This window comes from Pteronotus mesoamericanus, unplaced genomic scaffold (assembly GCF_021234165.1).
Source record: "Pteronotus mesoamericanus isolate MK-2021 breed Mesoamerican mustached bat unplaced genomic scaffold, CSHL_Meso_final contig_50, whole genome shotgun sequence".
Classification (NCBI taxonomy): Eukaryota; Metazoa; Chordata; class Mammalia; order Chiroptera; family Mormoopidae; genus Pteronotus; species Pteronotus mesoamericanus.
Genome location: NW_026555186.1, coordinates 30,803,557 through 30,824,520, shown reverse-complemented (window position 1 = coordinate 30,824,520; position 20,964 = coordinate 30,803,557). Strand labels below are relative to the sequence as shown.

At 38.8% G+C, this 20,964-nt stretch overlaps 1 protein-coding gene across 1 annotated transcript; it reads right to left on the bottom strand.

Annotated features, from left to right (window-relative positions):
- Window positions 1-17,245: 17,245 nt before the first annotated feature.
- Window positions 17,246-17,824, bottom strand: LOC129074640 (chromobox protein homolog 3-like). Its single transcript, XM_054578523.1, has one exon. It carries the CDS (start codon window positions 17,795-17,797, stop codon window positions 17,246-17,248), a length of 552 nt encoding a protein of 183 aa, XP_054434498.1. The 5' UTR covers window positions 17,798-17,824.
- Between the last annotated feature and the right edge of the window lie 3,140 nt (window positions 17,825-20,964).

The following is a 20,964-nucleotide window of genomic DNA, read 5'->3' as shown; positions in this document are numbered from 1 at the left end:
TCCCCAGTGAACAGTCACTTGAGTACATGGCCCAAGTCCTTTTGGGGAAGCACTGGGGAAATATTATGTGTTTCATGGTTCTTCATATTGGGACCCAGTCAGAAACCGGTTCAGGTCCAAAAACTGGGCAAGAGATTGATGATGGGGGTGGCGCAGGTGGCAACTTCCCTCAACCTCCAGCTCATCCACTCTTACTCTATTTTGATTATGTAAAGTATTAAGCAGTGCCTTTTGGCCACTCAGCTATTTTGCCTTAGGGATGTTGTATTCTATTAATCATCCCCTAACTATGGACACTGTGACCCACTGGCCTCTGGTGGTGAAATGCTACCATCAGCCTCTCTTGCTTCTGGGCCTTCTCATTCCCATTGCTTTCTGTGACTGCTTCTCCTGCCACTACCCCTGGCCTGCAGAGGAGAGCCCCTCTCACTAGCACATTCCTAACACCCTTGGCGAATGGTATAGTCTTTGGGCCTTCCTGGGATACATAGTACTTCTGGCTTCATGTAACGTATCCTTTCCAGCATGTCCCACTTCACTGGGTCTTTTACTCTCTTCCTCCTTTGTATGCCATGGCATTTCGATCCAGGCTTTGTGAAGGCCATTGCTTTTTCTAAGTTTCTAGGAGTCACTCTTGCTGCAAGTTACAATATCCCCTAGGGTCCTAGCTTAAACATTAAATCCTCTTGTCCTGAGAGAGTGACCTCAGTATCAATAAACAATGTTAGTTACCCACAGCTTTTCATTATCAGTCTGTAAGGTGACAAGGAAACTTTATAACAACCCTCCAATTCCATTATCCTTATATTTATTATTCCCCTCATATTTCAAATGACTAAATCATTGAACCAGGCAGTATATTTTTTCTGATTTGTATAATGTCCTAACTCATCACCAGTGAAAATTTAGAAACAGAACTTCCACCTTTTGCCAGTGCCTGGCTGTTCTCTACCCATCAGTCAGAATGGAGTGCTTATTAATAGTCAGGTAGGGTGTAATCTAGTCTCCAAACCTCAACTTCCTGCTTTCTCAGACTGCTTCTGTTACCAGCTGTGCCAGCTGGGCTCTCTGAGAAGCAGACACTGAGGGAATGAGGAATGTAAAAGGTTTATGGAGAGACACCTATGAAAGAAGGGAAGAGGCAGGATGGGTAGAGGGGCATCAGCCTGGAATCTCTGCCAGCCCAATGGGGAACACGGAGTATTAGATGAGGTGCAAGCTGGATGGAAATGGCTAGACCTTGGTACTACACACAGCCTTGTGCAGTCATTGGGTAAGAGCCAAGAAAAATATTATCTCTGTTACCATTGTCACAACTCATCATAGACTGGGGACCACTTTGAGAAATGTCTGACCTAGGTTCAAAAGCTAAGGTGAATCCTGAAGGTGTTAATCAGCTGGGAGCTTTCAACTAAGCCCACTTTTTGCAACTGGAAAGTAAGAACTTGAAAGGGGATCTGAATAGTGTATATTCATGATTACTATTTTTTAGCATTTTACATTACATTATTATGGCCAAGCATTCTTATTTTACAACTACCAACTGGGGAGAGTGAGAAAAAGAAAAAAGTGAGAAAAGAAAAGTGTGAAACCCTGCAAATTGATGCCTGACTGCTCTAGCACCACTTTATAAGACACAATAGGTCACTTGGAACATGTTCTCCCTCAGCAAGAGGGGCTTCTCCAGAAGGAATGCAAGAAAACACCATATTCAGTGAAGTCACAGGAATGGAGAAAGAAGGGGGAATGTGTCTACTTGGCTCCTTCTCATCTGTTATTTCCAAAAACTGAAGTTTTACTCCACGGGGAGCTCACAATTCCAGGTTGCATCATCTAACCTTTCAGGAAGCCAGAATTTGGGTCCCGCACTGTGGCATTTCAACCAAACCTGGAAATAGAGGGCAGCTCAGCAACACTAAGTTCAACGACCACCCACAGATAGGAGTGAGCCACTCAGCTATGCAAAGACAGCAGCAGTGGGTGTCTCGGATACAGGCAGTGCCTTCAGAAAGAAGGCAGTTGAATAGAGCTGAGAAGGTGAATTAAATTTATGTCTGATTAAAAAAAAATCCAATTTGCATGTCGAACCGTACCAAGAGGAGTAGCATGCTTAGTTAAGGACATCAGTATTTCTTTAAAGCTTAAAAAAACTTTAAGTGTTATTATAAAAGCAATTTGTGTTCATTGTAGAGGTATTTGAAACTGCAGATAAACTGAAACAAGAAACTTTAAATAGTACCAAGATGCCACTTTTGAAACCTTGTATATCTTTTCATACCTTTTTCTATGCTTATTTACAAAAAGGGGATCCCATTATAAATACTGTTTTGTAAACTCTCTTTTTCCTTAATAATGTGTCTTGAAGATGTTAATAAACATCTTTAATATCGTTTTAAAAGAACTTTTATGTCCTAAATTTTAATTGTTTCACTTTTCATTCTTAATGCCCTATCTAGGGAATTCTTTGAGACTCATACACTTAACCACTGTGTTACTTAAGACTCTCCAAAAAAGCAGATACCAAGGTGGGATTAGGTGTGCAAGAGCTCTTTTGGAAAAACACATGTGAGCAAAAATGGGGAGAAAGCCAGGGGAAAGCGGAGCGCTAATGCATTGTGAAGGAGAGGATGAAGGTGTGTTCAATGGAACACATTTTAGAATGCAGTCCACTCTAAGAAAGTTTTTGATAAGCCAATGGAGAGTGCTCAAGCCAAAGTCGCCTGTCAGAGGAGTTTCGTATCTCACAGGAACAAGCCTGCCTAGGTCTCCCTGTCACAACTCAATTATTGTTTAGGAGGAACCTGTGGGAAGTGTGGTGGATTTGTAATACAGCAGCCAGGGTATCAGTACTATGCTCAGAGATCTGAGAGACAGTCTCATGGCTGCCACAAACACCATCTGTGCTTTAAAGAACAAACAAAAATAGAAAAAAAAAACAAAACCTTGGTACTATTCATTCATTAATTCATGACACATGGAGGACAAAATATGAATATGATGTACTGCTCACATTCTAGTAATAGGCTTCAGTTGGAGCGGGTTATCATAAATAATGTTTCAGAAATTAGAAACAGAAATAGATTTCCAAAATCTCCAGAGGCAGATCTTCAGAGTATGGCTTGATTATTTTCTTTGAAATGATTTTTCAGATTCTAAGGTTAGTTCTAAGGATGGGGTTTGGGTTTTCCCTCTTTCAGTAATACTCATTCCTGTATTTATTTTACCTAATACAGAAAATCTGGGTGAGCTTAACATAATAAATTAAAATCCCTAAAGTGTGAAACAATAATTGCATTTCTAAAAAATATTTTTGAGAGTGAGAACAATGTACATATCCCCAGGTACACATTTTTCTTTCCTAACTATGTCTCCCATATATATTTTATATATATTGGATATCCCACCATGTAAGAAAACTAATGTTTTTATATATAGTATATCTCATATATGATATATAATTTAATATATATAATTATATAATTATAATTTATGATTATATATCATGTATATATCATATGTGATATATAATAATTACATGTAATTATATAATATGTAATAGCATATGATATATAATTATATACATTAATATATTATTTACTATATTATATAAATTATATATTATATATGAATATATTTTTACTATATTACATATTGTATGTTAATTATTAATAATTATATATTAATTACACAGTGATCATATATGATTGAGATTATATTTATTGATAGTATACATTAATTATATAATATAATCAATTATACATTATATAATTATATATAAATAATTATGATGTATAATATATATCCTATATATTTTATATATATGAGATATATATATAAAAAATATTAGTTTTCTGTGGCTACTGTAACAAATTACCTCAAACTTCATGACTTAAAACAACATACATTTATTATCTTAAAGTTCTGGAGATCAGAAATCTGAAATGAGTCTCAATAGGCTTAAGTCAAGGCATTGGCATGGCTGCATTTCTCCTGGAGCTCTAGGGAAAAATCCATTCTCTTTCCAACTTCTAGAAGTTACCCATTTTCAAAAGTATGTAGCTCTCTTTATCTTGAGTCAGCAATAGTGAGTAGAATTCTCACAGCATGTCACCTTTCGTCTCAGAGACAGATTGTGATTCTGTTGTCATCTTTCTCTGACTTTTTTAAAAAATTGATTTTAGAGAAAAAGCAACATCAATTTGTTACACTTATTTATACTTTCATTCGTTGGTTGGTGTATGTGCCCTGAGTGGGCATTGAACCCACAACTTTGGCATATCAACCAACTGAGCACCCAGCCAGGGCTTTCTCTGACATGTGACTTCCGCCTTCTTCCACTTTTAAGAACCCTTGAGGTTATTAAGGGCCCACTAGGATAATCCAGGATAATCTTACTTCTAAGTCAACTAATTAGCAACCTTTATACCATCCGCAATCTTAATTTCCCTTTGCTATGTAACCTCACATACTTCTAGGTTTCACAGATCAGCACATGAACATCTTTTGGGGTGGGGGGCATTTTTCTCCCTACCACAGATCTTATAGCCAGGGCCTCCAAAACAATATCAATTAGAAACAGTTCCAGTGTCTCTTAATCTTCTTCTGGACATTCATGGGAATGATTCTATAGACTTATTCTTGGACTATTTTTCATAGCTTTTGGTACCCATACATTATCATACTAAGAAAGGTATCTTTTAGTCTTATGGTTCTCTTATATAGTATTCTGTAATAAAACACCCAAAACTTAATGACTTAGAACAACTACATATTATTATCTCTCTCATCTCTGTAGATTGACTGGCTTAATTGGGTAGTTCTTACTTGGGGTTTAACCAGGTGGGATATCCAGTATGATTGTTTTACTCACAAGCCTGGGGCTTCTGTGCTTCTCTATAGAGCTCCTCTCTCCCAGAGTATTTTATCTCATGTATTGAATTAATCACAGTTTTTTATTCTGTTAATTTTAAGAGTTTAATGTGTGAGTTTTCTAAAATGTGCCCTTGGGCTCAGTTGGTTGGGCAGTGGATGACACCTGAAACAAAAGATTTGCTTCCCAGTAAGGGCACATGCCTGGGTTGTGGGTTCAGTCCCTGGTCAGGGCACATACAAGAGGCAACCAACCAATTCATGTTTCTCTCTCACATTGATATTTCTCTCCTTCTTTTTCTTCTTCCCTTCCCTTCTATCTAAAAAATAAATAAAGAAGATCTAATTTGTGCCCTGGGATCAAGACCTGTGGAAGAAAGGGGAGGGAGATGGAGTGGGGAGGAGGCCATTAACCAATGGTGGGGAGCCCAGTATCCCTGACCTCATGGAAGCTCTAGCTGAGTTGCTCCCACAATGATCCATGTGTTTATACTTTCACCCAGTCATTTGGATATGGGTTGTCCCTGGATGGGTATGACCTTGGATGAAGCTGAAACAATTCTCTAAGGGGCTAAAGGCTAAATGAAAGCTGTACAGTAGTCCTCCTTATCCACTAGAGCTATATTGTAAGACCTCTAGTGGAAACGTGAAACTGTGGATAGTACCAAGCCCTATATATACTGTTTTTTCCTATACACACATAGCTTTTAACTTAAAGGAAGCACTTTGTAGATTCTCTTTGGTATATGTGAATTGGCAACATCACTCTTTTTGAGCTTTGGGGCTATCAGTAAGTAAAGTAAGGGTTATATGAACACAAGCCTTGTGATACCATGATAGCCAATCCAATAACCCAGATGGGTATTAGATGACTAAAGGATGGGGAGTATATAGAACATGGATATGCTGGACAGAGGGATGATTCACATCCAGGCAGGACAGAGCAGGACAGTGAGATTTCACCACACTGCTCAGAATAGCATTTTGAATTGTTCTCAAATTTGCCACTTAATATTGTTGGGCCACGGTTGACTGAGAGTAACTGAAACTGCTGCCAAGAGGGAACTACTGTATAGCACTCTCAGCAGCTGAGAAACATCATCCTTCTTTGAAGACAGATTTTGGCTCTGCCCCACTATGTCTCTGCCACAAGGTTCATGGTACAGTTGACTCTTGAACAACATATGTTTGAATCGCACTGTCCACTTACACATGGATTTTTTAAAATAAATATATAGTCAGCGCTTCCTATTCCTAGGTTTTTTATCCATAGATTAAACCAAAAGTGGATGGAAAACAGTATTCTCTCTGTGGTTGGGAATCAGCAGATGCAGAAGATTACTATATGTACTGTTATACACCATTTTATTTTAAGGACTTGAGCATCTGCAGATTTTGGTATCTTGGGGGAGCCTGGAACCAACTTCCTCTGTATACCAAAAGATGATTATAGTTAAGTTTTTGGGAAATCAAAGCTTGTACATGGAAGATTCCAAGATGGCTGCAGAGTTAGTGGAAGCTACACTCACTTGCTCTCAGCCCCAAACCAGATTTACAGATAAATTACAGAGCATTCAACATTAATGACCAACTGAAGTCCAGCTGAACATAAATATTACAATGAAGGATTTATAGAAGCCACATACAGACTGGAAGAAGGGTGGAGACGTGGAAAGGACTATACCCCATACCCAGGTGCGGCAGCAGCCAGAGGTATATCAGGGCTGGAAAACTTCTTCCCCTCTAGGAACGTGAGGTCTCAACCCCACTGTGCAGGGATCCCCAAACCATAACAACAGAGATGGGAAGAGGAGTCCGCACAATATCTGGTGGTGAAAGCCAGTGGGGAGTCAGTCCTCCTTGGAGACCCAGACCCCACCTTTTCAGGGATGAGTATTTCTATTGTTACAGCACCAGCCTGGGGAGTGCACTGCCCCATTTTCCACTGCTGGTGAGGCCACTCTACCAAACTCAGGTTCTGTGGAGGGGTCTGCTGCCTGCAGCCAACAGTTACTTTTGGGGCCCTCTTTTTCTGGAGGGTTCTTAGCAGAGACCCAGACAATGACTGAATTGTGTGGCTTTGGAAAGAGGGCTGGTCATCTCACCTCAAGTGCACAGCCAGTGCCCCTCATCCCACCTGTTGAATCACTTGGCTGACCCTATCCTGCTGAGTTCAGCCAACCAAGAGACCAGAGTGGCACAGTTGGAACTTTCAGATCCTGCCTTCCATGGAATCTTTTGCCCAGGAACCAGATGGGTGGGGGTCGGGTGTGTGGCTACATTGAAGGGGTGAGGGCCATGCCTACTTCCCCAGCAAACTTGGCCTAAGCTGCCCTAAGAAGGGAAAGAAGTGCCGGCCCCTATCCTACAGGCTTGCAGGAAACACCCTCAATGAGAGACTGTTTGGATCAGCCCTGCCAAGTCCCCGCTGGGCTGAGTTCCAGGGAGGAGAAAGAAGAACAGCTCAGAGCTGGAGCCTTCAAAGGTTGAGTCACTCGGAGGCTATGATCTGGAACTGGGACAACGTGCTTAGTCCCCTCCTGCTGACTGGGCTGGCATTAACCCCAGTGGGAGACTTTTGATCTGTCCCCCTGATCCTGAGGCAGCTGAACTTTCTCCTGCAGAGGTGATAGCTGGCTGTACCCAACCTGAACCTGCAGCAAGCACCTCCAGGGGGAACTAGAGTTGGAGACTCTGGCAAAGACTTAGTGTTTTGACTCTAGAATAGGGGCCACTTTCCCCCATTGAGTGCCTATGTGATCTCGAAGTAGGGGACCCACTAGTCCTGTCCTCCTGACTCTGGTTGTTGTGCCCTATCTGCCTTACAATCTGTGGAAGGGGCTGTGTGGTTTGTGTCCAGCCTGGGTCCATTCTACTGTCTTTCTTTGGAAGGCTCTGGAGGAAGACCAGGCAACCTCAGGGAGGGGGAGTAGCTGACAGGTGGGGAGACAGACCTCAGGGAACCTTGATCCTTTTAAAGATCTGCCCCCAACTCTAAGCTGAAGGAATCGAAGCCTCATTCACAGATTGGCCCCTCCCATGCATGTCCCAGTCCAGTAGATGTAGCCACAAATAGTAAACAGCGTGGTAGTGCCAGACAGGTAGCCCAAAGCATATTACACAATGTCTGGCATCAGCCTGTACCTGAACCCTGCCCAAGTGGACTCAAAGCCAAAATAACCAATGGTGGGAGGCCACACCAGACCTCAATGTGACTAGCCACACAAGCAGCACACCCAAAGGGGGATTCCAGCAGGCACAGACCCTGCTGGGAACAACTCTGCCTCAGGGAACAGCCCGTGCACAGCCTCTCATACACAGTGATTAAGGTTTACCCATATAGTAAACCAGCCTGAAGGGTAATTCCACCCATGAAAGGGCCAACAGCATTCAAGACTCAACTACAAGGGACACATAACCTACAAGAAACATTCCTGGAGCATGAAGCTCAGGTGATGTGGAACACTGTGCCACTGAGCTCAACAGGACACCTTCATCATAAAGCCATTGCAACAACTTTGGAAGTCATAGCAGATCTACCTAATGCACAGAAACAAAATGGGGAGACAAATGTGTCCCAAGTGAAAGAACAAGAAAAATTCCCAAAAAATGAATGAAATGAAGCAACCAAAATACCATATGCAAAGTTTAAAACAGTGGTTATGAGGATGCTCAAAGACATTAGGGGAGGAATGGATGATCTCAGTAATAACTTAAAGAGATTGTAAGCATTAAAAAAAGACATAGAAACCATAAAAAAGAATCAGTCAGAAATGGAGACTATAACATGAAATAATACACTAGAAGGAATCAAGCAAGTTAGATGAAGCAGAGGATTGAATCAGTGATTTAGAGGATAAGATAACATTAAGAACCCAAGTAGAGCATTGAAAAGAGAAGAGCATTTTAAAACATAAGGAAAGGAAAGTCTAAGGGACCTCTGGGATAACATCAAGTGTAGCTACATCTACATCATAGGGATACCAGAAGGAGAAAGTGAGCATGGAATATAGGACCTGTTTGAAGAAATAATGTTTGAAAACTGCCCTAATCTGGTGAAGAAAAAAGTCATACAAGTTCAGGAAGTACAGAGAGTCTCCATCAAGATGAACCCAAAGAGACTCATACGAAGACACATCATAATTTAAATGGCAAAAATTAAAGGCAAAAAGAGAATCTTAAAGACAGCAAGACAGAGACAGCTATGTAAAAGTGAGTTCCTGATCTCTGAAGGCTGTCAGCTGATTTCTGAACAGAAAAACTTCAGGGCAGAAGGAATTCAAAGTGATGAAAGCAAGGACCTGTAACCAAGACTACTCTATCCAGTAAGGCCATTATTTAAAATCAAAGGTGAAATAAAGGGTTTCCCAGACCCCCCCCCCAAAAAAAAAAGGCTAAAGGAGTTTATTACCACCAAACCAGTATTGCAAGAAATGGTAAAGGACCTGTTTTAAGAAGAGTAGAGGAACACAGGTATAAAGAAGAAAATGGAAATAAATAAGCACCTATCAATAATAACCTTAAATGTTAAATGGATTAAATGCTCCAATCCAAAGATAAGGGTAGCCAAATGGATAAGAAAGCATGGCCCATATATATGCTGTCTACAAGAGACCCAACTCAGAACACAAGATGCACTCAGACTGAAAGTGAGGGATGGAAAAATATTCCATGTAAATGGAAAAAAAAAAACTGGGGCAGCAGTACTTGTATCTGACAAAAATAGATATCAAAACAAAGGCCATAACAAGAGACAAAGAAAGTCACAACATAATACTTAAGGGATCAGTCCAACAAGAGAATATAACTCTTGTAAACATACATGCATCCAACATAGGAGAACCTAAATAGATAAAGAAAATCTTGGTGGAATTTAAAGGGGAAATCAACAGTAATACAGTCACAGTAAGGGATTTTAACACCCTACTGTCATCAATGGATAGATCTTCCAGACAAAAAATCAAGGCAACAGTGACCTTAAATAACACACTGGATTTGATAGAGTTAATTGATATTTACAAAACACTTAATCCTAAAGCAGTAGAATATTCATTTTTCTCACGTGCACATGCAATAGTCTCAAAGATAGACCATGTGTTAGGGCAAAAAATAAGTGTTAACAAATTCAGGAAGATTGAAGTCATATCAAGCATCTTCTCTGATTACAATGGTATGAAACTAGAAATCAACCTCAAGAAAAAAACTCAAAAATACTCAAACACATGGAGGGTAAAAAGCATATTATTAAATGATGCATGGGTTAACAATGAGATCAAGGAAAAAATAAAAAATTACCTGGAAACAAATGAAAATGAACTCATGACAACTCAAAATCTACGGGGCACAGCGAAAGAAGTCCTGAGAGGGAAGGTCATAGCATTATGGGCCTACCTAAAGAAGCAAGAAAAATCGCAAGCAATCTAACCCTACACCTAAAAGAACTAGAAAAAGTTCTAGCATTTTAAAAAATGTGCTACTGAGCTCAACAATTAAAAGAACAACAAACAAATCCCAGAGTAAGTAGAAGGAAAAAAATAATAGAGTGGGAATAAATAGCATAGAGATTAAAAAAAATACAAAAAAATCAATGAAACAAAGAGCTTGTTACTTGAAAAGACACAAGATTGACTAGACTTTAACTAGACTCACCAAGAAAAAAGAGGATCCAAATAAATAAAATAAGACACAAAAGAGAGATAACAGCTGATACCACAGACCTACAAAGGATTATAAGAAAATACTGTGAACAACTATATGCCAAAAAAAATTGGACAACCTGGATGAAGTGGATAAATTCCTATAAACATACAGTCTTCCAATGTTGAATCAGGCAGAAGCAGAAAACCTGAACAGACTGATTAGGTGTAGGATTACAACTAATGAAATTGGAGAAGTAGTTAAAAAATACCTAACAAACAAAAGTTCTGGACTGGATGGCTTTACAGGCAAATTTAACCAAACATTAAAAAAAGAACTAACACCTAAACTGTTCTCAAACTGTTGCCAAAAAACTCAAGAGGAGGGAAGACTTCTAAGCTCTTTTTACCAGGCCAGCATTATTCTAACCTCAACCAGATAGACACTGCAAAGAAAAAATTGTAGGCCAATATCCCTGATGAACATAGATGCTAAAATCCACAACAAAATATTAGCAAACTAGTCCCAGTAATACTTTAAAAAGATCACACAACATGATCAGGTGGGATTTATTCCAGGGATGCAAGGTTGGTACTGTATTCGCAAATCAATAAACATGAAACATCACATAAACAAATGAAGGATAAAAATCATATGATTATATCAATAAATGCATAAAAGCATTCCATAAAATCCAGCACTCATTTGTGATAAAAATTCTCAGCAAAGTGGAAATAGAGGAATCATACTTTAATATAATAAAAGCCGTATACAAAAAACCTACAGCCAACACCATACTCAATGGGCAAAAACTAAAAACGTTTCCTCTAAGATCAGGAACAAGACAGGGATGTCCGCAGTCACCACTCTTAGTCACATAGTACTAGAAGTTCTAGCCACAGCAATCAGACAAGAAGAAGAAATAAAAGGCATCTGAATTGGAAAGGAGGAAGTCAAACCATCATTATTCACAGACAACATAATATTGTATAGAGAAAACCCTAAATACTCCACCAAAACACTACTAGATCTATTAAGTTAATTTGGCAAAGTAGTAGGATACAAAATTAATATTCATAAATCAGTAGCATTTTTATACACCAAAAATGAACTATCAGAAATAAACTTAAGAAAACAATCCCATTTACTATTGCAACAACAACAACAAAAATAAGGTAACTTAGTAATAAATTTATTGAAGGAGGTAAAAAACCTGTACTTGGAAAATATAGGACACTAAAGTGAGAAATTGAGGAAGAGACAAATAAGTGGAAATATATACTGTGTTCGTGGATTGGAAGAATTAACATTGTTAAAATGTCCATACTCCAACGCAATCTATAGATTCAATGCAATTCCTATTAAAATATCAGTGGTGTATTTTACCAATCTAGAGCAAATATACCCAAAATTTATATTGAACCAAAATAACCTCAGATAGCCTCAGCAATCTTGAGGAAGAAAAACAAAGTTCGAGGTTTCACAATACCTGTTATCAAACTACATTGCAAGGCGATTGTAATCAAAACAGCCTTGTACTGGCATGTGAACAGACATATGGATCAATGGAACAAGCATATAGATCAATGGAACCAATTATACATCTGATGAGGGGTTAATTTCCAAAATATGCAAAGAACTTATATAACAACACAAGGAAAGCAAATTATTTAATTAAAAAATGGGTAAAGGACCTGAATAGACACTTCTCCAAAGAGGACATACAGATGGCCAGTAGACATCAAAAAATCTTAAACATCACTAATTATTAGAGAGATGCAAATTAAAGCCACAGTGAGATATTACTTCATACCTGTCAAAATGGTTATCTTCAATAAGTCAACAAACAACAAGTGCTGGTGAGGATGTGGAGAAAATGGAACCTCTTCATGCACTGTTTGCGTGAATGCAGGCTGATGCAGCCACTGTGGAAAACAGTACAGTTTCCTCAAAAAATTAAACATGGAACTGCCTTTTGACCCAGAAATCCCACTTCTGGTAATATATCCTAAGGATCACAAAACACTAATTTGAAAAAGTATATGCACCTGTATGTTCATTGCCGTGTTATTTACAATAGCTAAGTTTTGGAAGAAGCCAAAGTGCTCATCAGTAGATGAGTGTGTAAGAAAAAAGCTGTGGTACATTTACACAGTAGAATACTATGTAGCTGTAAAAAAGAAGGAAATCTTACCTTTTGCCACAGCATGGATGGACCTGGAGATTATTATGCTAAGTGAAGTAAGCCAGTTAGACAAAAGTTAAATACCATATGATCTCACTTATATGTGTAATCTAATGAACAAAATAAACCAGCCAGCCAAACAGAAACAGAGGTATGGATACATGGAACAGACTGACAGCTGTCAGTGAGGAGGGGAGAGGGGGTACTGGATGAAAGAAGGTGAAGGCACTAGCCAAAAAACAAATATACATAAAAACTTAGTGAGGTGGAGGGTGGACTCTGTCCCACAGAGTACACTCCAGGTTGTCACGGATGGGGAAATAGGTTGTCCCAGACACTTTTCTCTTGGTCTGCCAAGGGAAAGGGTGGCAGTTACCTCTAGTGGAGAAATGCCCCTAGCCCTTTTCTTGAAGTGGCTTTTTTTGAGAACCCTGTGCGCAGGGGTATGGATGCAAAGCTCAACAATCAATGCCAAAAGGCTATGTTTACAGAAAACAGAGATCATAGATAACAGTTGAAGGAACACAAGAGATTTGCCTCAGGTCGGGGTCTGTGAATAATGTAAATTTCCTTCCCAGCAGGAGCCAGTGATCATAGCTTTTGAGGGAAGACCAAAGCATGCATCAGGGAACTTACTTCTAGGCCTGATTTTCCTTGGGAACTGCCCAATCCAGTTTAGGGCTGTACCTGCCTTTAGTATTGTTTCAAGCCCAAGCCAGCTGGGTGGGGCAGAGCTGCCAAGAGATAAGGAGACTGCTTTCAGATAGAATGAGGACTCAGATAGAATATCAAAGCTGAGGGGTGAGGGTCTTTTTCCCCTTCTTCATGTCCCCCAAGTCCTTCCCTGATGGCCCCCATGCTGTGGTGCCTGTCTTAGGTTGCCCCTGCCATCGAGGGGTTTTACCTGTCACTGACTAACCAGCCATCCTCCAGGGCCAAGCAGAGTGATGTGAGGGAAGCAGGGGCTGCACCCCTGCCAGGGGCACAAGTTTTGTCTCCTTAGTGGCCTACTTTTCCAAGGCCTCCCTGCTTAGCCCCAGCCTTGGGGCCCTCTTGCCTGTCAGTAAGGCTACAGTCCCTAAAACCAGGCAGGACGGTTCCCAGCAACATAGACACAGACAACAAACAGTGTGATGATAGCCAGATGGAAAGGGACATGGGGGCTAGGTGGAGGCGGGCAAAGGGGTGGAAAATGGGGACACAAAGATTTGCTTGGGGTGATGGGTGCATGATGCAATATGCAGATGATGTTTTATTGAGTTGTACACTTGAAATCTGAATGGTTTTGCAAACTAGTGTCATCCCAATAAATTCAGTTTAAATAAGTAAGTAAAGAAGTAAATACAATCTAGAGCAGGAAAAAAAGTTTTACATGGATTTTGACTTTCTGGGGGTCAGCACACGTGACCCCTGTGTTTTTCAAGGGTCAGCTGTAGAGTATTTATAATAGTAAACAGTGGAAACAATCTAATTCCCATCATACAGTAATCAATAAATATATGTGGTATAGCCATATGATGAAAAAAATACACAGCAACGAAAATAAATGAATTAACACTACATCTGACAAGAACTAGAGTTACTACCATCTGTCAGCATGGTTAAATTTAAGAAACATGATAAGTGAAAAAATCAAGTAGATAAAGGCATGTATATTATTTTTATGAAATTTAAGAACATTAGCCCTGGCTGGTATGGGTCAGTGGACTGAGCGCCAGCCTGCAAACTGAAAGGTCACAGATTCGATTCTCAGTCAGGCAGCATGCTTGGGTTGTGCCAATGTTTCTCGTCTTCTCTTTCTCCCTCCCTTCCTCTCTCTCTAAAAATAAATAAATAAAAATGTTAAAAAACATTAAAAAAACAACTATTTTGTTATGGATCACAAATAAGTAAGAAAAGTATTGAAATAGTCATGGGAATTAAAATAACTAAATTTGTGTGTCTAGGAAGGGAAGGTGAGTGCTAAGATCAAGGAAAGAGGTTCAGGGGACTACAAATGTATCTGTGAATTCTGGGGTTTTTTTTACTATACTAATATGCATTATAGGACAATACTAATGTATGATGAAGTTTTGTCTTAAGTATATGAGTGTTTATTACATTACTTAATTTTTTGTATTTAAAATAAAATTAATAATTTTAAAAATGTTATTAAACAACATTAATTAAGCTAACATTAACACAGACATATTTCAAAAGCAATGTTAAATGAAAACAAGTTGCAGAAGAGTATATATATTATGATGCCATTTTAATTTTCATATAAGCAAAATGACATTTTGTTTTATTTATAGAGTTACACTTATGTGGTAAAGATATTTTAAGATATAAAGGCAGGACACACACCAGGATCCAAATAGTTTTACCTTTGAGGAGAAAGGGAAATGAATAGGATTAGGGAGGGATACTAAAAGGATTTCCAGATATTCAGATTGGCTAAATCTGGGTGTTGAGTTTATGGATGTTTATATTACTTTCTCTGCTTCTTGGTATGTTTGAGATAGTTCATATTTTTAAAGAACTTAAACATTCCATTCTCTTTAGCTATAAAGTAATTTAATAAATATATGCTATCACTTGGTTGGCATGAAAAGGAAAGAAAAAGAATGTCCTCTATTAACTTGCATTTGTCATATTTTCTGGAATAGCTTTTGCTGCACCCATTTTTGCAAAACACTGGCTTTATGTCACAGATTAAAATCAACTCTCCCCATTATTTTTGTGGATGTTAAACCACATTGCTGCAAGGGGAGAACACTGGTATTCTCAGGCACAGGAAATTAAAAGAAGCCCAGTGGGCAGTTCATTCTGCTAAGGCAAGCCCTCAATTCTATACCCCTCCCCCAGCACCCATTAAAAAAGTCCAGACTTTAACCAGTTTAATGGAGAAAGGATATTAAGTTATAACAGTTTACACCCTTGAATATTATTCTCTGATCTTTCGTTATTTCATATATTTCTGTTTTGCAAGTTGCCATCCACACATAGGGATTTTGTTGTCTTTTTTATTGAACTTAGCATTTCCATGTATCCACTTAGTCCTCCCACTAGCCAGTGTTCCGTAGTTTTCCATCTTGATAATGCAGTTTGCTTAGCCTTACTGCATTGTTGAACTTTTGAGATTTGTCCAACTTTCCAGGATTATAAATAGCATTTCTATGACCATCTTTGTACAAACTATTTCTTTTCTTTCTAGTCATTTCCTTGAGGTATAATCCTAAAGTGGAATTAGGCCAAAGAGTATGAATGGCTTTATGACTTTACATTCATATTCCAATATATTATTTTATCTTAGTCCCAACAATATTGGGTTTACACATTTTAATATATTTTTAAAAATTTAATAGGACTATAATGATTATTAAAAATTATTTAATTCTTTCAAATGCTTTCTCTCTTTCTTTCTTTCTCTCTTTTTTTGCCATATAAAACTATTGACCACTGTTTGCCAGGATTTACAATAAAGTAAACAATATACAGTTGGATAACATTCTGTTAACTACAAAGTTATTGTTTTTCCTGGCTTCTACTGAACCAGTAACCCAAGTACTGACACTGAGCCTACATGTAAGGACTGAGTTGGAGTAAAACATGCAGGTCAAGACTTTAGATTACAAAAGTTTGTTCACCCATGTATTCCAGCAGGTCTAAATTGCCAAGGTCTCTAACGATATGATTAGGCTTTCATGAATAAAGCCTAACACATTCCATGATCATAACCTTTTAGTCAATATAACATAAAGATTTTAACTTTTTTCAAAAAAAACGACTTACTAGGTGAAACCTTTAAATAAGTCTTGTTTGACTAATTAAAACATACCAAAGTTTGCCTAATTTTCTCATTTGGGAGCGGTAGTTAAGATTTTCCTTTCAGAGGTTTTGCAAATAAACTTGCATTTATAATTGTAGATATGGACATGGATTCTGATATAGCTGCTTTCAAATTTTCCAATTTTAACTGCTTACATTATGTATAAATTGCACAATTAATTACAAGTTATCTATTTAAATTCAACGGTTAAATCTTCAGGAAAAATTTAATTTAACTTGAAGTGATTTATTTCTTAGGTTGCTGAAAATGATGGCAGCCCAGAAACATGAGCTTATCTATGGTTGTGAAATGCTGTTTTTGTTTTGGTTTAAAAAAAAAAGGAAAGCCATTTACATTTACATATGTATACATACCAACCATTCCCCACCAAGTAAACAAAAAACCCACAATGATCCTTACGACAATGGAGGTTGACCCCAACATTTAGGAAAGCTGTTCTCTAATGCAGAGGAAAGAATATATCATGGTATCATATGTTCTCTTCTGATATCAAGGAAGCAACTACGGACAGCTTTTGTTCCAAAGTAACTAGTACTATAGATGCAACCCCCCACAACAACTCCCTGAGAACTACTTCAAAACAAACATATCAAACTTTATTTTTATCAGAATGTAGTTATTTCTTCACGCTAATAAATAAAAAATACGAGGACCCAGATTTTACACACACACACACACACACACACACACACACACACAGAGATATAAAGCAACACAAACAATTATTGGGCTTCATCTTCTGGACAAGAACGCCAAGTTAGTATCTCTTCATAAAAAGCAATTACAATTTGAGGACACTTCATATTTGCCTCTTTTGCAAGCACCAAATCTGCCTCCTCAGAATCTTTCCACTTCGTGAGAAACATTAATTCTCCACTGCTGTCTGTGGCACCAATTATTTGTTCAGGATCAAGACCTCTGGCAAAGCTTCTTCGTTTATCACCAGCACCTCTTTTCTTCTTTGATTTGCTATCATCAGATTCACTGTCAAGTAAAGACTTTCCTTTTGTACCATCTTTTCCTTTACCAGCTTTCTGAGAATTAAGAAATGCTTCAATTAAGTCTGGACAATCTAAATTTTCTTCAGGTTCCCAAGTACTGTCAGCATCTGTGAATCTCTTCCACTTCAGGAAATACTCCACCTTCCCATTCACTACTCGTAGGTCCAACACTTTTTCTACTACAAATTCTTCAGGCTCTGCCTCCTCAACTTTTTTACTCTTTCTGTTATGTTTCTTTCCCATTTTTTGCAATGTAGTTTTATTGGAGGCCATTTTTTATTGCAGATTTGAAGAGCTATTATTCACCACCTCTGTGCTGCTCTGGATCCAGAGTCCATGGTGTCTCTGGCCCTGCATGACCTTCAGTTCCAGCCACATCCAAGAGGGAGGGGCTCTTCTTCCTTCCTTCCTTCCTTCCTTCCTTCCTTCCTTCCTTCCTTCCTTCCTTCCTTCCTTCCTTCCTTCCTTCCTCCCTCCCTCTCCCTCTCCCTTTCTTCCTTCCTTTCTTTCTCTCCCCCTCCCTCCCTGCCTTCCTTCCTTTCCTCCCTCCCTCCCTCCCTCCCTCCCTCCCTTCCTTCCTTCCTCTCCCTCTCCCTTCCTTCCTTCCTTCCCTCCCTCCCTCCCTCCCTCCCTCCCTCCCTCCCTCCCTCCTTCCCTTCCTTTCTTTCTTCTCCAGTTGTTAAAGGTAATACTCTCTCTCTCTGGAAAAAACGACCAAATAAGTAAAAGTGCCTTCTAACCTCCATCCCCAAAATATTCTGTGCTCCAATTAGGTTTACATCCTTTTACATTATTTTATATGCATGCAATAGTTTCATTCATGAGGCTTCAAGCAACATTTGCAAGTTCTTTAGAAACCCAATCAACACATCATGTATGTTTGGTACTTTTCTCTCTTTGCTGTTCTTTTGATTATTTCCTTTCTCTCCAAATCTATAACCCTATTTTCGTCACCAGCTCTTTCCTGGAACTTCCAGTATAATCTGATCTTCCAAAACCTTAATTTACCACCATTGGACTTTTCAGCTACAGGCTTACTTTTATTCTTTACAATTTGTGGTTCTAACCTTTAGAAGCATCTCAGAACACTATCCTTGACTCTACCCAAGATTATTTAAAACAGGATCTTAAAGGGTGGGACCCAGGAACCCATACTTATTTTCAAAGGAGTCCCAGGTGCCTATTCTAAGTGCTATTGTAAGATATAGTTGGGGTGGGAACCACTCTGTTAACACTAATTTCTGAATGATTATTGTCTACTTGCATGTTTTTATTTTTTCAGTTCTCCTTAATTCCCTATAAACTAGACTCTGAGTCTTCTGCTTTACTGAAACCAATTAACTTCATTTTTAATCAAATTCAATGCCATCCAGTATTGAGAACAGGTGATAGGTCTAGAAGTTGGCTCTTTTGCCCTCGGTATACTTTTTGTGTTACTTTACAAGTTTCATATTTGTTTGTTTTGAAGTTTCATGTTTGTTAACATATTGCAAATTACCCCCAAACTTAGTGGTTTAAAACAACAAAAGCCATTTCTTTGTTTTAATTCTGCAATCTGGGCAGAACTGCTGGTCTCTGTTCCATGTGGTGTTGGCTGGAACCACCTCACTGGGGCTGGAGGATCCAAGATGTTTGACTTACATGTCTGGTGCCTCAGTCGCCTCTTTTGCTTCAACAGGGAGGTTGGACTTCTTACATAGTAGCTCAGAAACCTCAAGAAAGCAAATGCCAAAGGTGCCAGGTTTACAACTAGCAGGATGCCACTTTTTCTGCATTCAGTTGGTCAGAGCCAGCCAGATATAAGGAGAGAGGAAATAGACTCCACTATGGATGAAGAGGAATGGTATGTATTAACAGGGTTGGGAGGTTTCAAGCAGGGGACACATGGTAGGCAAATAATATCAGTTGGAATCATTGAGTGAAGGAACAAACAAATAGAATAATAAAAAAGTAAGACAAAATATTTTTAAATATAAAGATAGTATATAGACAATTTTAAATCTTTTCTTTAAAGGGAATATATTTAATGGTACAGACTGACTGCATTCATTTTTGCACCAAAAGAGAGGCTGAAGGAAACAATGGATATTCTACATCAAGACAGATTGTGCCAGGCTAGACCATGGTGTGTGAGGCGAGAGAGAGGGACATTTCAGCCAGATTAGGAGGAAGTATCAGTGCCTAAGGCAGGCAGGACAGAGAAGTCAGGTCCAGAGAGGTCAGTTCTAAGAATGTGGAGCAAGAACAGGAGTGAGAAGTGATGGAGGTTCTGCAGGTCAAGGCAGTAAGTTCAAATCAGCAGAGTCAGACCCTGGGATCAGAAACCCAGGTCAAGAGCATGAGATACGGAACAAGGGCTCAGATCAACAGGAGAGAAGATACTGGCCATCAGCGTTAAATGTGGTGCTTAACGTGGGCACTCTGCTCTCCTGGCCAGTCTAAGGTCTAGGTCTGCAGAGGCCAGCCTGGTGCTAGGTTGGTCAGGATCTCTTTTCTATTTTCTTACTGGAACATCTGTTCTCTCTACCTAAATTTGCAGAAAGAAGCAACTTTTAGTATGAGCTAATATTAGTCATTTTTACCAGAATTACTTAAAATGTACTGGAGGCCTCAGAGATGGCCTCCAATGATCCCCACTTCTTGGTATTCACACCCTTGTTTAATCCCCTCCTACAATGCAAGAGGATTGGTCTGGGTGACCTAAAGAATATGGCAAAAGTCACAATATGTCCCTTCTACAATTAGCTTATTAAAAGCTGAGGGTTCCATCTTGGGCTGGCGCGCGCATTACACATAACTTAGGAGAGCTTACAAGTCAGGTTCTTAAGGCTTGCTGAGCCTTGAGAGGACCACAGCCTCTGTTAACAGCTTAAATACAACTTCATGAGAGATCATAGGGCAATAACATCCCACTAAGTCACTTTAGAATTCTTGACTGTCAGAAACTGTGAGATAATAGATATGTGTTGTTTTAAGTTACTAAGTCTGGGTAATTTGTTACATACCAATAAATACCTAATGCATGTGGTCTGTATCAGAATTCTCTAGAGAACTTATTTAACAAGGAGTTTATAGTCCATATCTGAATGAAAAAAAAAAGCATCTTTGGAGTATGGGTCAGGAATCTATGTTTTTAACAAGCTTCTGAGATGGTTCTTATATACTCTTAAATTTGAGAACCATTGTGTTATGCATTTAACTTATTAATATTACTTCTTCCAAAAAATATGCACTTTAATCCTAATTTCTAAGACTTTAAGCAATAAGTATTATCAAAGGCTTAAACACTAAGCTTAGAGATCCTTGATGTTTTTTAGTTCAAGGCACTATTTCAAATATTGTAACTTTGGTGTTAAGTTTGAAGCTGTTAAAAAGACTTAATAAACACTAAGAAAGCCAAAGATGGTTATAACCAATCACTGCTGCAGTATGGCCTTGTT

Excerpts from the sequence above, each read along its gene's own strand:
- LOC129074640 (XM_054578523.1), bottom strand. The coding sequence starts at position 17,797 with ATGGCCTCCAATAAAACTACATTGCAAAAAATGGGAAAGAAACATAAC.